The 16,528-nt window shown below is 46.7% G+C and overlaps 1 protein-coding gene across 1 annotated transcript in view; it reads right to left on the bottom strand.

The window, feature by feature from the left end:
- GRK3 (G protein-coupled receptor kinase 3) overlaps positions 1–16,456 on the bottom strand; it is a 54,847-nt gene extending 38,391 nt beyond the window's left edge. Inside the window, exons 1-2 of the mRNA XM_057385119.1 lie at positions 16,158–16,456; positions 2,664–2,740 (exon numbers count right to left, since the gene is read on the bottom strand). Coding sequence (XP_057241102.1) covers positions 2,664–2,740; positions 16,158–16,270 — 190 coding nt within the window. The 5' untranslated portion in view covers positions 16,271–16,456. The remainder of the gene's footprint in view (positions 1–2,663; positions 2,741–16,157) is intronic.
- Between the last annotated feature and the right edge of the window lie 72 nt (positions 16,457–16,528).

Genomic DNA, 16,528 nt, shown 5'->3' with positions numbered 1-16,528 from the left:
AAAAAACAGTTCTGATCTGGCAGTTGGATTAGGGATGATCCAGCAGAGTTCCTGGGAAATCCAGGCTCTTGGAGACTCCTTGGAACAGCAGGAACCTCCCTTGGGTCCCCCCACAGCCCCACACCCAGAACCTGCCCCACCTGTGGTCTCACCTCATCCTAAACAAAGAGACAAGCAGCAGAACAAAAAGATGATTAGAGTTTTAATTACCTCCCCGTGCTTCTCCTCCCAGCCCTTTGCATAACGCTTGCCTAAAATTGCAGGTACTTTACCACAAGCAATTATGCTAATGTCTGGAAACAGAGCTAATTGAATGGCAAAGAACACGCAAGAAAACGCAATCAAATTTAAATGGAACAACCACAGTAAGGAAATACTGTATTTTCCAGAGCAATGCRAAGTCTGCTGTTAAAAACAGTCGTGTTCAGCTTTAATTTTTTTTTTTTTAATCTATTCTAAATCCTATCTCAGCTTCAGAATTAACTGAAACTCCTGCACAGCAGTCACAGAACTGCTCCTCATTTCCAGGTAACCCAGGGCAAGTCCTGCTCTGACTGCACCTGGGGAGAGGAGGAGGAAATCTCTCCTCTGTGCAAAGAAACTAATATGGTAATGAAACTCCGGGCTCTAAAATTCCAGGTTTAATGACTACTACCAACATGGGGGAAAAAAAAAAGATCTAATCCTTCCAAGGTTCCAGTTACCTAACTATAATTGCTGTAACTCATCAAAATAACTGCAACAGTCCTCACTGCAACTGGTAATGAAAAGTATTCAATTACATAAATAGAAATATCCTTTACATAGAAGTTGGTCTGTTTGGCTTCTTTTTTTATAGAGGGAAAAAAAAAAAAAAGGACTTCTTCATTTCACTGCCCCCAAAGAGACTCAGTTGAAGTCAGGCTGTGTTTGGTTGCTTAAAATTCCGCTTATTTTGCAACTGCCAGGCTACAGCAAAATATTAATGATTCAGCACAGGCACTGGAGCTGAAGCACACACGGAGGTGTCAGTACAAGCAAACAAGGTATCTGTGCATTTACATGGCAAAAGTTCTGGCCACAATAAAAACTCTCCGTTTTAAGCACAAGTACACACTGCTCCAACTGCTGAMACACACTGGAAGGCTCCMCCAGACTTCCAAAAGCTCTGAGACYCAYTGRTGACACTCTGAGACACTGATTATTTCAATCTGAAAATGCCTAAAACTCCCCCTCCAGCGAGCTGCACGCTGCCAGGCAAGCAGTAAAGCTTTGGGACTTTTCTGCTGCAGCCAGAAAGAGAGCAGTAAAAGCTCAACCAGCCYAAATATGCCCCCATTGCACCAGTTTTCCTGGAAACTGGGTACTTTATTCACTACAGTCTCATTTCAGGCAGGAATAAAAACTCCTCAAGATTTCCCAGCCCATTCCCCATTTTCCAAGAAAGGAGAAGCTGTGTTATCACAGCCAATCCATTCCTCAAATCTGCTGGACAAAGATCTCAGCCCATCATGAAATCCACTCTGCTTTATCTAACTCACCCAACCACTAATTAGTGGTTTAACTAGTTTTAAATTTTATTCATATTCAGATTTTTTTTTTTTTTCACTGACACATTAAAGCTCTGGAAAACAGATTAACCTCATCATTTCTGCAACAGCTTTTCTGGTTTTGAATAATGTTCAACCTCACTTCTCCCTTCCACTGCCCACATCACAACCTATTTCAATACTTCCCTGTAGGTCAGATTTAACAAACTGCTCAGCAAGGGCTGCTCATTCCCACTGCTCTTTCCTGGACTCTTCCCAGCAGGTCCATGTATATTTTTTTTTTAATCCAGTGCCAGGATGGACACAACATTGTGCCAAAAGAGGATTATTTCACATGCCTCACCGGCTACAACACTGATTTTATATTTAGACTTGTGATCTAGCTGAGCCAACACAGCCCAGGCTGTCACAGCCAAGTCCCCACCCCGAGGGTCCCCACACTGTGTCTGTGTGGTTGCTCTGGCACAGGTGGACAGTGAAAACACTGCAGGATTTCTCTGGGAGTGCTGCACTTTCCCCCTCCCCTGTTTTATGAAGTTTTTGTCCTCGGAGTGTCACAGCAGAACGCAGAGGTTCTCACAGTCACTAAACTCCAATCTCTGATGTTCCCACACAAATTCCCTATGTCCACCTTTCCATGRAACACTGATTAACTGCTCCACAAATCCATTTTCCCAGCAGCTTCACCCCCTGCACACAGCAGTTTCATCCCCCCATGTTGAGAGCAAAAACATGATGGCAGAGGGTCAAGACAACACATCTGGGATCTTTTCTCTTGCTCCCTTATCAAGGGGCTCATTACCTCTGCAAAGCAAAAAAAAAGTCTAACTGATGTGACACATTATATTGTTGACAAGCCCATACCAAGTAATATAATTTTCTCCTCGATGTTCCCAAGTAATTTAATTATTTTCCCTGTAGTTTTCCAGAACCTGAAGTTGACAGATTGCCTTGCTTCATCTTCCTCCTTTTCACAGCATTTCATCTTCTTGAAGGCCTAAATTTCACTAAGTCCTGTCCATCCTCCAGTGTTCTTCAGACAATCTACAGCACTCATTTCACAGAGAAATGTAAAAAACCAAACTGATCTTGAAAATATCGACACGAGTACCATTTCACTGAGGCATGACTTACCAATTTTCTGATGAAAGATCTTGTCGAAGGTTAATTCGCCCCTTTCCTCGAGGTATTTCTGCATAACACTACGGATACTGAAAGAAAAAAAAAAGAAAAGGGAGGGGGGGAAAAAAAAGAGAAGTTACTTGAAATTGCTTTTTTTAAACTTTTGAAGAAAGGTCAGGTGGTGGAGCCCTGGCCTGGCCTCGAGTGAGCTGATCCCTGGGGTCACTTCCCAGGGGACACCCTGGATTTTTTATTCCTGTCTTAGGTTTGRTTTGAACCATAAAATAACTGCAAAAGCCACCCTGAGCTGCCCAGGATCAGCCACACAACGAACCAACAGCAGCTCCATCATGCCCTGCTCGGCTGCAGCACACTTAATATCTGCTTTGCCTAATTTATAACGTCACAATCATTCACTTAAACTGTATTAACAAAGATTTCCTTTATTTGTCAAGTAACCTCAATACTCATCATAATATAATGCCCAGTAAAAACTGCATATATACAACACAAGTACATAAATTTTTAAATCAATGCAGGCCAGCAGTGCTGGGCCTTGGTAAAGCAACTCTTCTGTCACGGCATCAAGTCAAAATTCCACTGGACTTATCTCTGTTTCCAATTTTAAAATCAATATTTTCATACAACTATTTATTACTATAATTATACTGCYTATTATTAAAATGGTACTATTTATTATTATAAAAAACAAGCCTGTACAAAGCACTCATGCTCTAAACAAGGCCATTAAAYATCACTCATATTTCTGCAGTAGCAAGGCTGAGCATCAAATCCTTGCCAAGCTCAGGGACGTCCCCTCTTGTGTGCTCACAGGGATCCCATCATCAGAAATTCCACGACACCTCCCAAATACTGACAAACATCTCCTCTGTGGGGGGAGGAAAGTATCCACTCTCCTCCTCAAAGGAAGACCTGAGACACAAAATCTGAATGATCTGACCAGAAAAAATGTCTCTAATAAAGCCAAGGACTTTGCTGGAAAGCCCTAAACCCTAATGTAGGAAAATATCCTATTAATAGCTTCTCTGTGTATCTCCAAATCCCACATGGAGCACGGATCTCTGAGCAGTGTGATCCAAAGCAAGAGCTCTGGAGGCCAACCACCACATCAAGTCAGACAAGAACTGGGAGGGCTAAACACTGTTAATCAGGTTGGAGATCATAAATTATTCAGTGACGAACTTGCTGTTTATTTGCTCATTAAGAACTGGGTCTGCTCTCTGTGTTTTTTAACAATCTAAACAAAATACTGATTTTAAATGAAGAGGAAGGAGTAAAGTAGAGATTGTGGAATCACAGAATGGTTTGGATTGGAAGGGATCTTAGAGAATACCTTGTCTCACCCCCTGCCATGGGCAGGGACAATTTACACTGTCCCAGGTTGATCCAAGCCCTGCCCAACCTGGCCTTGAACATTTCCAGGGATCCAGGAGCAGCCACAGCTTCTCTGGRCAACCTGAGCCAGAGCCTCCCTATCCTCAYTCAGGAAGAAATTTTGGATTTTTTCCTAAAATTCAACCTAAATCTTTTGCCAAACAGACCTACCCCTCATCTCCCTGTGCTTACAGAGAGCCCACTGGAGATGAATGACCCTGGAATGAGTTCCCAGAGCCCACAGCTCCCCCTTTTCCCCTTTTCCCCTGGCACTGCCATCCCGTTCCCACTGGCCACCAGACCAGCAGTAAGAGAATAAGCCTTTTTCACAATAATGACATCAAGAAAGCTTTCCTCTGCTCCAACAGGGCGCACTGCAAGAAATTACATCAACAGATCTTCAGTCTAGACAATGGGAAGAGATAATGAAAATTTAACGTGTGACCGGAGCGCCCAGGAAAACAGCGATTGTGTAAGGACTGAACCTCTCCAGCACCTCCTCCTCCTCCTTTCCTGACATCCTGCACTTCTGGTCTGATGGATAACGTCAAAGGAACAAAATGTCTTTTGCAGCTACGGGATCTGAACAAATCTGTAAAATGATCACAGGCTGCACGAGTCCACGCTACATTCCAGCTCCTCAACAACCCTTTAAAATAATTTCTGCTTATCCATAGGAAGAAAGAGGAATAAATCACATGGTGTGGATGATGACTATCCAGAATAATCACCTCCTAATGCTTACATGGAAGTTACAGGTAGAAATTCCCTGAAATTGAAATTCAGTTCAAAGAACTGAAGCAGAGTCCATGTATCATTCAGAAGGATGGAAAATTTTAAAATGGAGCTTAGCRCATTCCACAAACAGGAAAAAAGATTCCCTCTCTGCTTTGGTCTATGGACTCATTAGTTGCCCTACACGTCAACAATCTGGGATTAAAAGCTGCATTTCACAGAAACACAGCCATTTCTGAAAAGCTTTCCCTGGCCAGAGATGCCATCACCACAAACCACGCACTAATGCAAGAAGTGGCCGTTTCTGCACGAGTTCATCTCAGTTCACAGCATGATCCACCTTAATAGCAGCACTCACAAGGAGCAGAAATAAAAGTTGGCTAAAAATGAAATCCAGGGAGACTTCAGAAACAAAAGCACATCCAACTGGACTGCAGCAAAACCTTTTGTTCAAATATTTTTTTTTTTCATTTCAAAGAGGACAAAAACRGTAAACAACTAAAAAATTCAGAAACATTTCATTTGCCATCCACATATCATAAATCAACTGAAACACCAGGACAAGTATGTTTAGGACCATCAGGCCTAAAATTTGGTGAGATATGCAATGTGGACTCTGGGTATCTTTAGCTTCCCAGAAAGGGTGGTCAGGCACTGGAAGGGGCTGCCCAGGGAGGTTTGGAGTCCCCATTCCTAGAGGTRAAACCCAGTGCTCTGAGTTGGGTGACAAGGTGGGGATTTGGCTCAGGTTGGACTCAATGGAGAGCTTTCCCAACCTGAATTATCCCGGGATTCTGTGATTGCTGGTTTAACTGGGTCCACAGGGAAGCCCTTTGCCACTGGCCCTGGGGAGATGCCCAGCAGTGCCTGGGTGTGGGCAGCTGAGCTCTCCTGTATCTCTGACAGCCCCTGGGTGAAGCTGCCCTCAAAGAAGGAGCTGAACAAACACTCCARGCCTGCAGAGCAGTTCAAAGCACACTGAGCAGGTAGAAGATGACTTATCTGCATCTTCATCCAACCATGAACTCTGTGAGCAGCACAGGTTGCTCTAACCTGATCAGCTCCTCCACCTGCCCAGAAAATGGATTTGTTTCAATMATGAGCTTGAAGAATCTGTTAAAAGGAGCTCCAAGCTGCATCTTGGAGCTCTAGTTACTCCAGCTTTGATCAAAGCAACCTGCTGAAAAGCACTTGAAGGTTAAACTCCATTCTGGAATGCAACAGCTCTCGCTGTCTGCGAGCAGCCTGGCAGGGCACAGGCAGCAACTGCAGCGCCAAGGTCGGCACAGGAGGGAAATATCTGCTTGAAAACATGTCTGAAAAGCTCAGAGGAAAACACATTATGTCCTTTCTAACACAGAAAAGGCATGCACGGCRAGAGCATCCATGATCCTCCCTCCCAGGAGAGTTCCAGCAGGAACAGCAAACCAGGAGRAGCCTTGGAGAGGAGCTCAGCCAAAGCCAGGACTCCTCCTTGGCTGCAGCACTGGACAACAACAGCCACTCCTGGAACAGTGACAGCCTGGGACTTCAAGGAGAAACATGCCAGGCAGGAGAAATGAAACGTCTGCCAGATGCAAAGATGGCCACTGGAACTGAGGACCCATCCATGGGGCAGCCGGAGCACAATCCCATTGGATGTGGGAATGCACAAAACCCAGGAGTTACAGAGGAGAGAGAGGAGAACAAACAGCACTCGTTCTGAAACTTCCAAGAAAGATGGAGAGGGACTTTTTCCAAGAGCATGTAGCAACAGGACAAGGGGGAATGATTTCAAACTGGCAAAGAGGAGGTTTGAATTAGGTATTAGGAAATATTTCTTCCCTGTGAGGGTGGGCAGGCCCTGGCACAGGGTGCCCAGAGCAGCTGTGGCTGCCCCATCCCTGGAAGTGTCCAAGGCCAGGCTGGATGGGGCTTGGAGCAACCTGGGGTAATGGAAAATGTCCCTACCCATGGCAGGCAGGTTGGAATGAGATGAACTTAAAGGCCCCTCCCAACCTAAACCATTCCACGATTCTATAAAAGTTCTGCTATTCATTTCAAGGATTTTGTCCCTGAAGTTCTTCTGAAAGCAGCTCACATCTCAGAAAAGGAAAGGGCACAGAACAAGGCAGTGGGGTGCATCCTTAYATACAATACTCCTACTATTGGAACTAGGTCAGGAAGCTCCTTACTACTGGCCTTCCTACTACTGGATCTTAGAGGAGCTTTGAATTATTTATCATCAGAGCAGATGATTTTTTTTTCTTGCAAATCAAAAAGAGTTCGGATTTTTGGGAAGTTAGCTGGTGTACAGGTGCACACACGCACACCACAGTTTGGAAAAGCATTAAAGAACTAACCTGCACTAAGAATGAGCAGTTCCAGTCATTAATCTATTCTCCAACAGGCCGAAACAGAAACRGAAAAACAAAATTAAGAATGAAACAGCAGCTTCACAGAGACCGAGGAGAGCAGAGAGTCCGGGATTTAACCCTACCAACATTTCCTGTATCGTCACGAGCAGCTCATAAAGTTTATCTGCTCAGATCCCCAGTCTGTAAAATAAAGCTGGATTTATTTTTTCCCTCCTCTTTGTCGTCAGAGCAGGTACCATCCCCTCTGCCACGTGTGGCTCCTCTCTCCAACTGCACACTAAGCTCCTGATGGCTCCTGGCACAACCAAATTGATAATCATTTCAAGAAAATGCCAGATATTCATCAACTCCACGGCCAGTGCTTTGATTTCTAAGGTCTGACAGTGCCTGTCCACTCTCTGCACTCCSAAAATCCCATCTCCACACCACAGCCACCTTCATTTATTCCTTTGTCAGGGGTAATAAAAACTGAACACTCACAAACCATTGAACCCATTTCATTCTGCTTCCTCTCAGATTGCASCCAGCTCAAAGTTCAGCAGAAGTCAATACTTCTCCAAATGACTGGGCTCTCAGTGCTGTAAAAGCTATTTCACACGTTGTCACTGTGGTTGCAGCAGTTCGTGGGGCAAATTCCCAGCACAGAAAGGATCATTAGACCATCCAAACTGATATATTTATCTATTAGTTGTAAACCCACACAATCACACTCAGTCTTGGAGATCTTTCCCAATGCTTTGAGTCAGTTATTAATTAGTGCACACTGCTCTGTCTCATCAACTGACAGAGCAATGAGTGACCCCAAACTTTGATTTCTCTCCATAAACACATCACAGCACGTGCACACCCCACCTCCACACACTCTGCCATTCTCTGTCCCAAATTCACCCATTTCTGCCCTCACACCCCCCCAAAGTTCACACCAAGCCACTGCCAAGTCATTTCACTGCAGTGAACTAATGCTCTTAGGACTGTCGTGGGTGATTAGCAACATTTTTCACCCCAGAGCCCTGTGGGATGGAAGGGATTAGGGCTCAGCAACACCTACCCACACCCCCCTCCTGTCCCGGCATCAGCAGCTTCACTTATGCAAATAATTTTCATGGAGAAAGTTTCCAAGGAGGGAGCCAGAAGCAGGAGCTGCGTAGCTCTGACTTCATAAAACCAACCCCAAGATCCTTGAGGATCACCGGCATTATCAGTGCTGAAATCTGAAACTAATATAAAAGCTTCTAAGTACATGTTTTTTTTCAGGAATAATTACACCAAATTGCAGTGTCAAGGACTTGCCCTTCCACCAGATTGCTGCTGCTGAGAAATTACAAGAAAGGAAAATCAGAGCAAAATCACATCTCCTCGCTCYGACTGCAATTAAGGCATTCGCCAATCATAAATTACTCTTTTTTTAAACAAATACAAAATTACTGAAGACRTGCCAGTTTTTTCTAATCTTTCTCAATCTCAAATGTTTAGAACTTTCTTTGCAAGTAGCAAGTATAAACCTTGACTGAGAGACCAAGAACTACAGCCAACACTGACAAACGCCYCTGATTTATTTATTCATTTATAGGCTCAGGATGCAATTTTACAGAGATTTTAAATGTTTATTTCCACTATCCAAATCCATCATAAAGTTGCTAAAATTGGACCAAAGATCCTGCCCCAAAGGCCTCTGGACTGAAAGCATGACAGGGTCAACAAGTRCAATTCAAAACACTGGCAGAATGGCCCAGAGCCATCACAGCCTAAAGTGGGTTGTTTTTTTTCTCTCTGTACAAGTGCATTTAAAAGATTTAGCAATGCAAGATTGATCAAAAGTRAAAACTGGGATGAAATATTTGGCCTAAAAATCAGATCTTTCAAAGCTGTTGTAAACAACAAGTTAAAACTACAGGAATGTTCTTGTATTTTTGAACAATTAGGAGAATCTCGGGTAAAAAAAAAACATCAAAAACCTTAATAACAAATCAGAGRACAGATGCACAATACAGGATTGGTGCAAATATGAAAATGAACAGAAGATGATCGAGAAGAAATGGAGAAGCCAGAGTGGAGACTRGAAAATGACAGCAAATGATGAAAATGCTCAAAAAGGAACTGTCACTCCCAAACTGTGTCCCACCCCTATGGCTGTCCCAGCCAGCCCTACTTCAGGCATCAAAGAGCAAAACATCCACACACGTTTTGTCTTCTTTTAATTGAGTTATGGGATTGTTAAGGTCGGAAAATCCTTTAGAGACCATCAAGCCCAACTGTTCCCCCAGCAGCACCAAAGCCGTCACCAACCCATGTCCCCAAGTGCCACAACCACACAACTTTTCAATCCCTKCAGGGATGGAGACTCCACCACTGCCCTGGGCAGCCCTTTTTCATGAAGGAATTTCCCCTAATATCCACCTAAACCTCCCCTGCTGCAACTTGAGGCTGTTTCCTCTGGGCACTGACTGGATCTGACTCCATTCAGCAGCACCCTCTGGATCCACCACCACCCTCTGGACCCACCACCACCCTCTGGACCCACCACCACCCTCTGGACCCACCACCCCTCTTTTCCATTTAAAGCTCAGTTTTCCAGAGCTCATTTTCCCCGCTGAAATTGAGGCAGAAACACAATAAACAACAGCAGCCAAGCCCCATCCCCGGAGCTGTCACATGGAGCCTCATTCTGCRCTCAGCCCCTCGGGACAGGGGTGTCATTCTCCAAGGTCTGGAGCACCGAGTGTTTTATTGGGTTCCCCRGAGCTTTTTAATTTCCCAGGAGGATGAAGAAGCTGCCGGGAGCTCTTCCCTCATGTGCACCTTGAGCAGAGGTAGAACTCCCCCGAGGACCCAGYAATTCCCAGCTCCCGTGCTGAGATCCCTGCGGGGTTGTGGAGCTGGGAGTGCAGCTGGTGCCCGTCTGCTGTCACACACCCCAGACCCAATCCCTAATGACAGCTTTGATCCACACAGCTCCACCAGATCCCGAGAAATCTCCCCTTTCCCCAGCTCCCTCCTCAATAGGACATGACACRTGCTGACAGGACAAATTCCTAGCACAGTGGAAGGGGCTGAGGGGCTCTGCGTTCCTTCAAATGCTTTCAAAAAATGTTATTTATTTATGCAAGGCTTATTTATATAGGTGTTTAGTCAGTATTGGAATGATTTTATTGGGTAAGTATGGGGTGAAGCTCCTGTGGAAAACAGCTGTATTTTCTAAGCTAGAAACTGCTGCTTTTGCACCAACTTCATTCAATTAAATTATGTTACTTGGTTTATGMACCTGGACCTGACGGCTCCTGATAGACTTTTTACTAATTTTATTAATTGCCAAAAAAATAAAGCTATTATTGATAAGAAGATTAAACCAGGCCATTCCACATGATTTCACCAGAACAGAAACCAAGGGCTGTACACACTCATGTCCTGATGTTATAGTTCCAGTGCTGGCTGAAACATTTCACACAGGAAGCTCTGGGCACTGAAAAGCCATCAGCTACAAAAGGAGTTAAGASCTATAAAGTTTATTAATTTGACTGACAAAACACCTGGCAGGCCCGACAGCACCTGCCCTGGATCACATGAGTGCTCCACACCTATAACACAACATCACATTTTGGAAGCTTTCCCCAAAACCACATCTAGAATCATCCCCTCTGTTTTTAGCACAGCAACAGAAGACTGCATGCTGATCTCCCCCCAGATCACCCTTATTTACCTTTTTTCTTAATTAAGGTAATGACGCCYGAGGGAAGGTCTGTGCTTCAAAACACATGCTGCAATCCTGCAGCATCCCAAGGGAGAAGGAATTGGAGCATCTCTCTCCAGATCTCTCCTTCCTGTGCCCAGAGCTGCTCCAAGCACCGGATGCTCAGCAGCTGAGACAGCCAAGARCCTCCACTGAGGCTCAGAAAATCCAACTTCAACTCTTGCCCCTGCCCAAGGTGCTTCATGAACAAAAGTACATCAGGTATTTTCTAAATGGCTCCTGATCTGTAGAATGCAGGTAAACAACAAGCTGTCCTTCATGCAGACTCAGTCCCTGTCTCTTAAAGCTCTGCAACAGGATTTTCACCCTCCTGTGCAACAGGATTTTCATCCTCCTGTGCTCTCCTTAGAGGCATGTCTGTAAATAGGGTATGGGACACTGCAGGTACAGTAAAAACTGAATTCCCCAGAGACAGAGCACCCAAACAGGGCCAAGAGCAGCACCCACAGCCTGCAGGAGCCCTCCCATACAGCCTCCTACACTGACAGGCCATACCCATCCCTAGACACGCATTCTCCCCAAAAAAAGTGCTGGAGTACAAAGCTGACTTGAGATAAAAAGCAAGTCCACGTTGTCAACACCTACAGAGCTCTGTATGCACATCAAATTATTTCAATAGAGCCATTCCTTACTGCCTTTGCATCCACACACTTGTGTTGACGGCAAAATGCAGGGAGGCTGAATTTCCAACCAAAATTCCATACTCTGTCTCCCCCTGAGCTAGTCTACCAAAGAACACAAATGGTTAGCCCTTCCTGTACTGTAAATTCAGAGAAAAAGCAAGTTTTTGCCCTCCCTCAAGCAGTTCCCAATGAACCCTCACATGTGTCTTTTCACATCAGCAATGCTAGACAGTAAGACAAGCTTCAATTTACTCATTCAAACTTCAGATTTTGGACACCAGGAAGAACTTCTCCTGGAAAAGGGTGACCCAGCACTGAAAGGTGCCCAAAACTGAACAGTTTTCTTGCAGCAACAAAGAAGCACCTAGAGAGACACAGCGGGCTGACATGGGCGGAATAGCAACAAAGATGAAAATTACACACGCAATTGTCAGGAAGATTTTCCCAGAGACAGCACCGTAAATGAATAAACACAACACGAAGGCGTTCAACAATGCCAGAGAAAACAMCGCCAAAGTCACCCAGACTGACAGCACAGACAGGGGAGTGTGAGCCTGCAACTTAAGAGATTTACAGAAGTTTCGAGAACTCCCTGAAGGCCACCTCAAAATAAAGAACTGAAATCCACTGAAAGAGCAGAGTAAGGCCAAGAGAATAAAATTACAAAATCAGAAGCAAGAGAGAACAGAGCAGTGATGCTTAACCCTGAGCAGATGTCGCTTGGATTTTGACAATATTCAGCAGCAATAGAGGAGGAAAAGAAATCACAAACAGCTCAGGATAGAATTGGGAAGGCAAATCAACCTCTGTGTTTTCAACAACCCTTAATCAGAGTTTGAAACAAGCTAGTTTGAATACTGGGTAAGAAAGCAAAGGGTGCATCAACCACCCTACGAGAAGCTGCTGGGTACCAGGGGCCAGTCTTCACCTGTACAAGTGAAGATGSGGTGATAATTGAGGAAAAATGTCATGTTAAAGAATATGATTTTTAAGAAAAAAGTCTTTGCAATGGTCCCTTTTCTCCCAGTGGAGCAAGATTCAGAGGAACACAGCAGACCAAGGAAAAAGATTGAGAGAAAAATCCAAATTAACTTGAAACAGAGGTAATTACTGAAAGCAGGTTAGAAAAGGAAAGATGAGGAGAGAAACATCTACAGCCTCAGGGACAGAAGCCTGGACAGATGGATGCTGTGTTTTGTTACCATGCCTGTGGTATTTGTACACCAAAAGCACCCAAAGCTTACGTGATGTTTATAGTAAGAAAGGTTTAATGTCAACTTTCCAGTGGCGCACACGAGGCTTCGGCGAGCCCTGAACCCTCTCCCATTTGTTACCTGATTTCTTGGACCATTTTTCTCAGCTTCGCATTTACGCAAATCCTTTACTCAAACCAGAACAAGCTGCTGGCAAATAAAAACAAGCTGCTCTATAGTGCTCTTCCATTCCCTTTGACAAAAATAAGGGAAATGTAAAATTTACATGGAAAAGTGAATAACCTCAGCAGTCTGCTGAATAGCCAAAAAAAAAATCGGAGTACAGTTTATTTACTCCTTTCCCACCACACTTAAGATATTTCAGAGCAATTCTGCAGAATAAGATTTAGGTTTCACATTTGCTCATATTTCCACAGGGCTGTCTTCCTTCCCATTCCAGGCCTGATTTCAGCAGGATATTCTGCCTCTGACAGCCTTTCTGCCCACCCATGCGAATCTCCCTGAAAAACAGGCTTTTAGGAAACAATGTACAACACAAAGATACCACAGCTCTTGGCAAGGCTCTTAGGAACGAAAGGAGGAAATGCAGAAGGGAAGGAAAAGCAGATGACAGAGGATGGAAAAAGGGTTGTTTTGTTTTGGTGCTTAAAAAAAAACAAAAACACACTAATCCTCTTCCTTAGGCACTCCCGGCTCATTAGTGTTTTCTGCCCTTCCTCCCCTAAACTGTGACATTTAACGATTTCAGGACAAAACCAGTCTGAGGATAATTCACGTAAACTCAGCAATAATCAGCCCTACGGCCAATAAACTCTTCACCCTCATAGTTTATTTGCTGCTAAGCCTTGGCCTGCAGCCTTGGAATTCATTCTGCCGGCACTACAGCTATTTCCTTGTAAACAGGAAGCCCCCTCAAATTTGCATTACAGTAAACTCATTTGCTTCATTTAGCCTCAGTCTTATCTGGGAAAGATAAAAGGATGCCGACAGGTGTACTGGGCTCCAGCAAGGAGACAAGGGGTAAAAAATCTTGATAATATTTCTCAAGGAGATAAGGCCACTGCACAGGACCCCATCCCCAGGCTGTGGTTGCCCRCCAGAGATAAACCAACACGTTCCTGAGTGCTGCAAGAAGGCAGGGCCATTTATTTTCAAGCRTGGATGTGATATTCCAGTGACCTTCCTGCTCTCTGTCCCACTGACAGCCAGGACTGATGGCGAGGACGGCTGCACACCCGGCGTTCCAGAGCCGAGCTCGTGCTCCTCYGAGGAGCTGCTCACACACACAGAAATAATGAATATCTGGAAAAATTGTTTGATTTCAAACAAGAGAGGACTCTGTGTGTTGTATTTTTTTTTTTTTTTTTGCTGTTACTATATCAACCTGCCGATTTATGTCATTTTAAATGAATCACTTTGCCAGCGATACAGAGTATTTCGGTATACCCAGCACACCATGTCTGCTCTAATGAGAGGGATCAAAAAAACCAGCCAGGAGCCAGCACAAAGATATCTGACACCAGAATAACGGTCACAATTTCCTACTGCATGAGGAAACCCCTGGTTTCAGTTAGAGGTTGAGAGGTTCAGTCATTTTGAGCACCCAGAGCCGTTTGTGGTCCCGGGTTGAGGCAAGTCCCTGTTCTCCGTCATGTCCGTGCTTCCTCCCGCTCCTGTGCTGAAGGCCTGGCCTGTCCCTGTCCCACAGCCCCAAATTTCTCYTCTCTGAAAGCTTCCCACCTCCTGCACAGCACCACAGACCCGGGAGGGTGGCAGACCACCCTTCTCATTTAATATCTCACRCCAACAGGTTCTTCTTCCACAGGCAGCCCAAGGAGAGAGGCACTTTGGCCGCTGAGCTTTYCCCCTTTCCTCCTGCCGCACAAAACTTCCTCAGGCACCTGGCTGCCTTTCCCACCCTGTGGAGCCAAAGGCAGGTGAACCATGCTCTCCCAGCTCAGGGAAACCACCCAAAACCAACACCTCATAAACCCTGGAGCAGGAGGGCAAAGCACAGCAGGTTCCTCAGGCCTCGTGCTGCGCTTGCTACGAGACTTCCGCAGCGCTGGGCATGAGGGATGTGAGGGCAGGCAGCAGTTTGGAGGCTCTCCATGAACACCAGCTGTGCTGACATTTCTCATGGTGTTGGGAAGACTCCTTCTTCTCCCCTAAAATCCTCCGTGTCCCACCTTTCACCTGCCCACAGGGGTCACGTCCCTGCTGGGAACAGGGAGCAGCAGCGCTGCACATCACCGAGGACAGAGCTGACATCACCAGAGCACCGAGACACATGCAGCACCAAAGCAAAGCTGCACCCCGGGGCTAACAGGGCAGGAGAAATTCTGTGGATGTTGTACCATTTCTGAAAGTGTAAACACGTACCAGGAGAAAGGCAGGCACCATCCTCACCTAGACCTTAAACACAAGAGCCAAACTTCATCACTGAGGTCTCACTGCTCCTGCAAAGGGGGATAAACACGGGCTGGGCACCCTTCACCTGGCCCTGCTCCGCAGCATCCCTGTGCTACTCAGCATTCCAGCAGAAAGGCAGGAAAATGAGTGAAGAAGTGGGAAGAAGGCTCCAGCGATCCCTGGCTCACAGCAGACAGCTAGGCTAGGCCACCAGCAGGCTTCCAAACTGCCTACACATTCTGCAGTAAAATTTGGTTTAGATTTTTCCTGTTGCAGTATTTTGTTTGCCGGCTGAATCTTCGTTTTTAATATATAYATATATGTACACACATACCCAGAGCCACGGAAAAAAAAGGAGAAGCTTAGTTTTAATTCCAGCAATAAATAAGCAAAGCTCAGGTGATTTTATAACACACACATAGCCACGGGGAGAAGCTGTTTTTGCAGAAGAAAAGCAGCTTTCAGCACCGAGCCCCAAGCAAACAACCTCGGCTGTGCCAAAGCACCCGAGGTGGGACCGGGGAAGGTCGGAGCGACAGAACCCAGAGCTGCACCAGCACTTCTGCTCCGTGAGCTGCCTGCTAAGGGCGAGCTCCGGCCCCGTCCTCCTCCCGCATCCCCTGTCAAACCCCATGAAGCATCACCAAAAAATCGCTCTGCAGAGCAGCACGGCCAGAGCGGTAGCGCTTCCGTGCTACCGACTGAATTCCTCACCCGCCGGCCGGAGCACCGGGGATCCCATAAACCCCAGGAGCCGGACGGGCTGGGGATTCATAAACCCCCCGAGCTGCGCGGGTTCGTCCCCGGTGCCCCCGTTCACCCGCCGAGGGACCCCGCACAAGTTGTGCCAAATAAACACACGAATCCAACACATCATCCAGCACACCCAGCCCGGYCCCCGCTCGCACGGCCGGAGCCGGTGCCGGCAAAGGCCGCGGGAACCGGGGCACGGCCGGACCGTTATGTCCGGCCCGGGGAGGGCGCCGGGGGCCGGGCCGGGGCCGCGGCGGGGCGGGCGGTACCTGGGCTCGGGCAGGGTGATCTTCTTGCTGGCCCTGGCCGCCGGGGTGCTCTTGCTCTTCTCCATCGCCATCAGGTAGCTGACATCGGCCAGCACCGCCTCCAGGTCCGCCATGTTCCCGCTCCGCCGCCGGGCTGCAGATGGAGGCTCCGCCGGGGCAGCCGCCCCCGGGGCGGGGGTTGGCGGCGGGCGGCGGCGGCTCCGCCGGTGCGGCCGAGCGGCTCCCGGTGCGCGTGTGCGGAGCGCGGTGGGGGCCGCTCCCGCCTCCCGCCCTGCGCCCCGAGCGGGCGGGCAGGCGGGCGGCAGGAGGGACGGACGGACCGACGGACGGAGCGGCGGAGGGAGGGAGGGGAGGGAGAGAAGGAGGGAGGG

Source organism: Malurus melanocephalus, unplaced genomic scaffold (assembly GCF_030028575.1).
Source record: "Malurus melanocephalus ecotype Western Australia unplaced genomic scaffold, MMel_1.1 scaffold_792, whole genome shotgun sequence".
Lineage (NCBI taxonomy): Eukaryota > Metazoa > Chordata > Aves > Passeriformes > Maluridae > Malurus > Malurus melanocephalus.
Note: the sequence above shows the minus strand (reverse complement) of the source record. Positions and strands in the feature narration are given on the sequence as shown.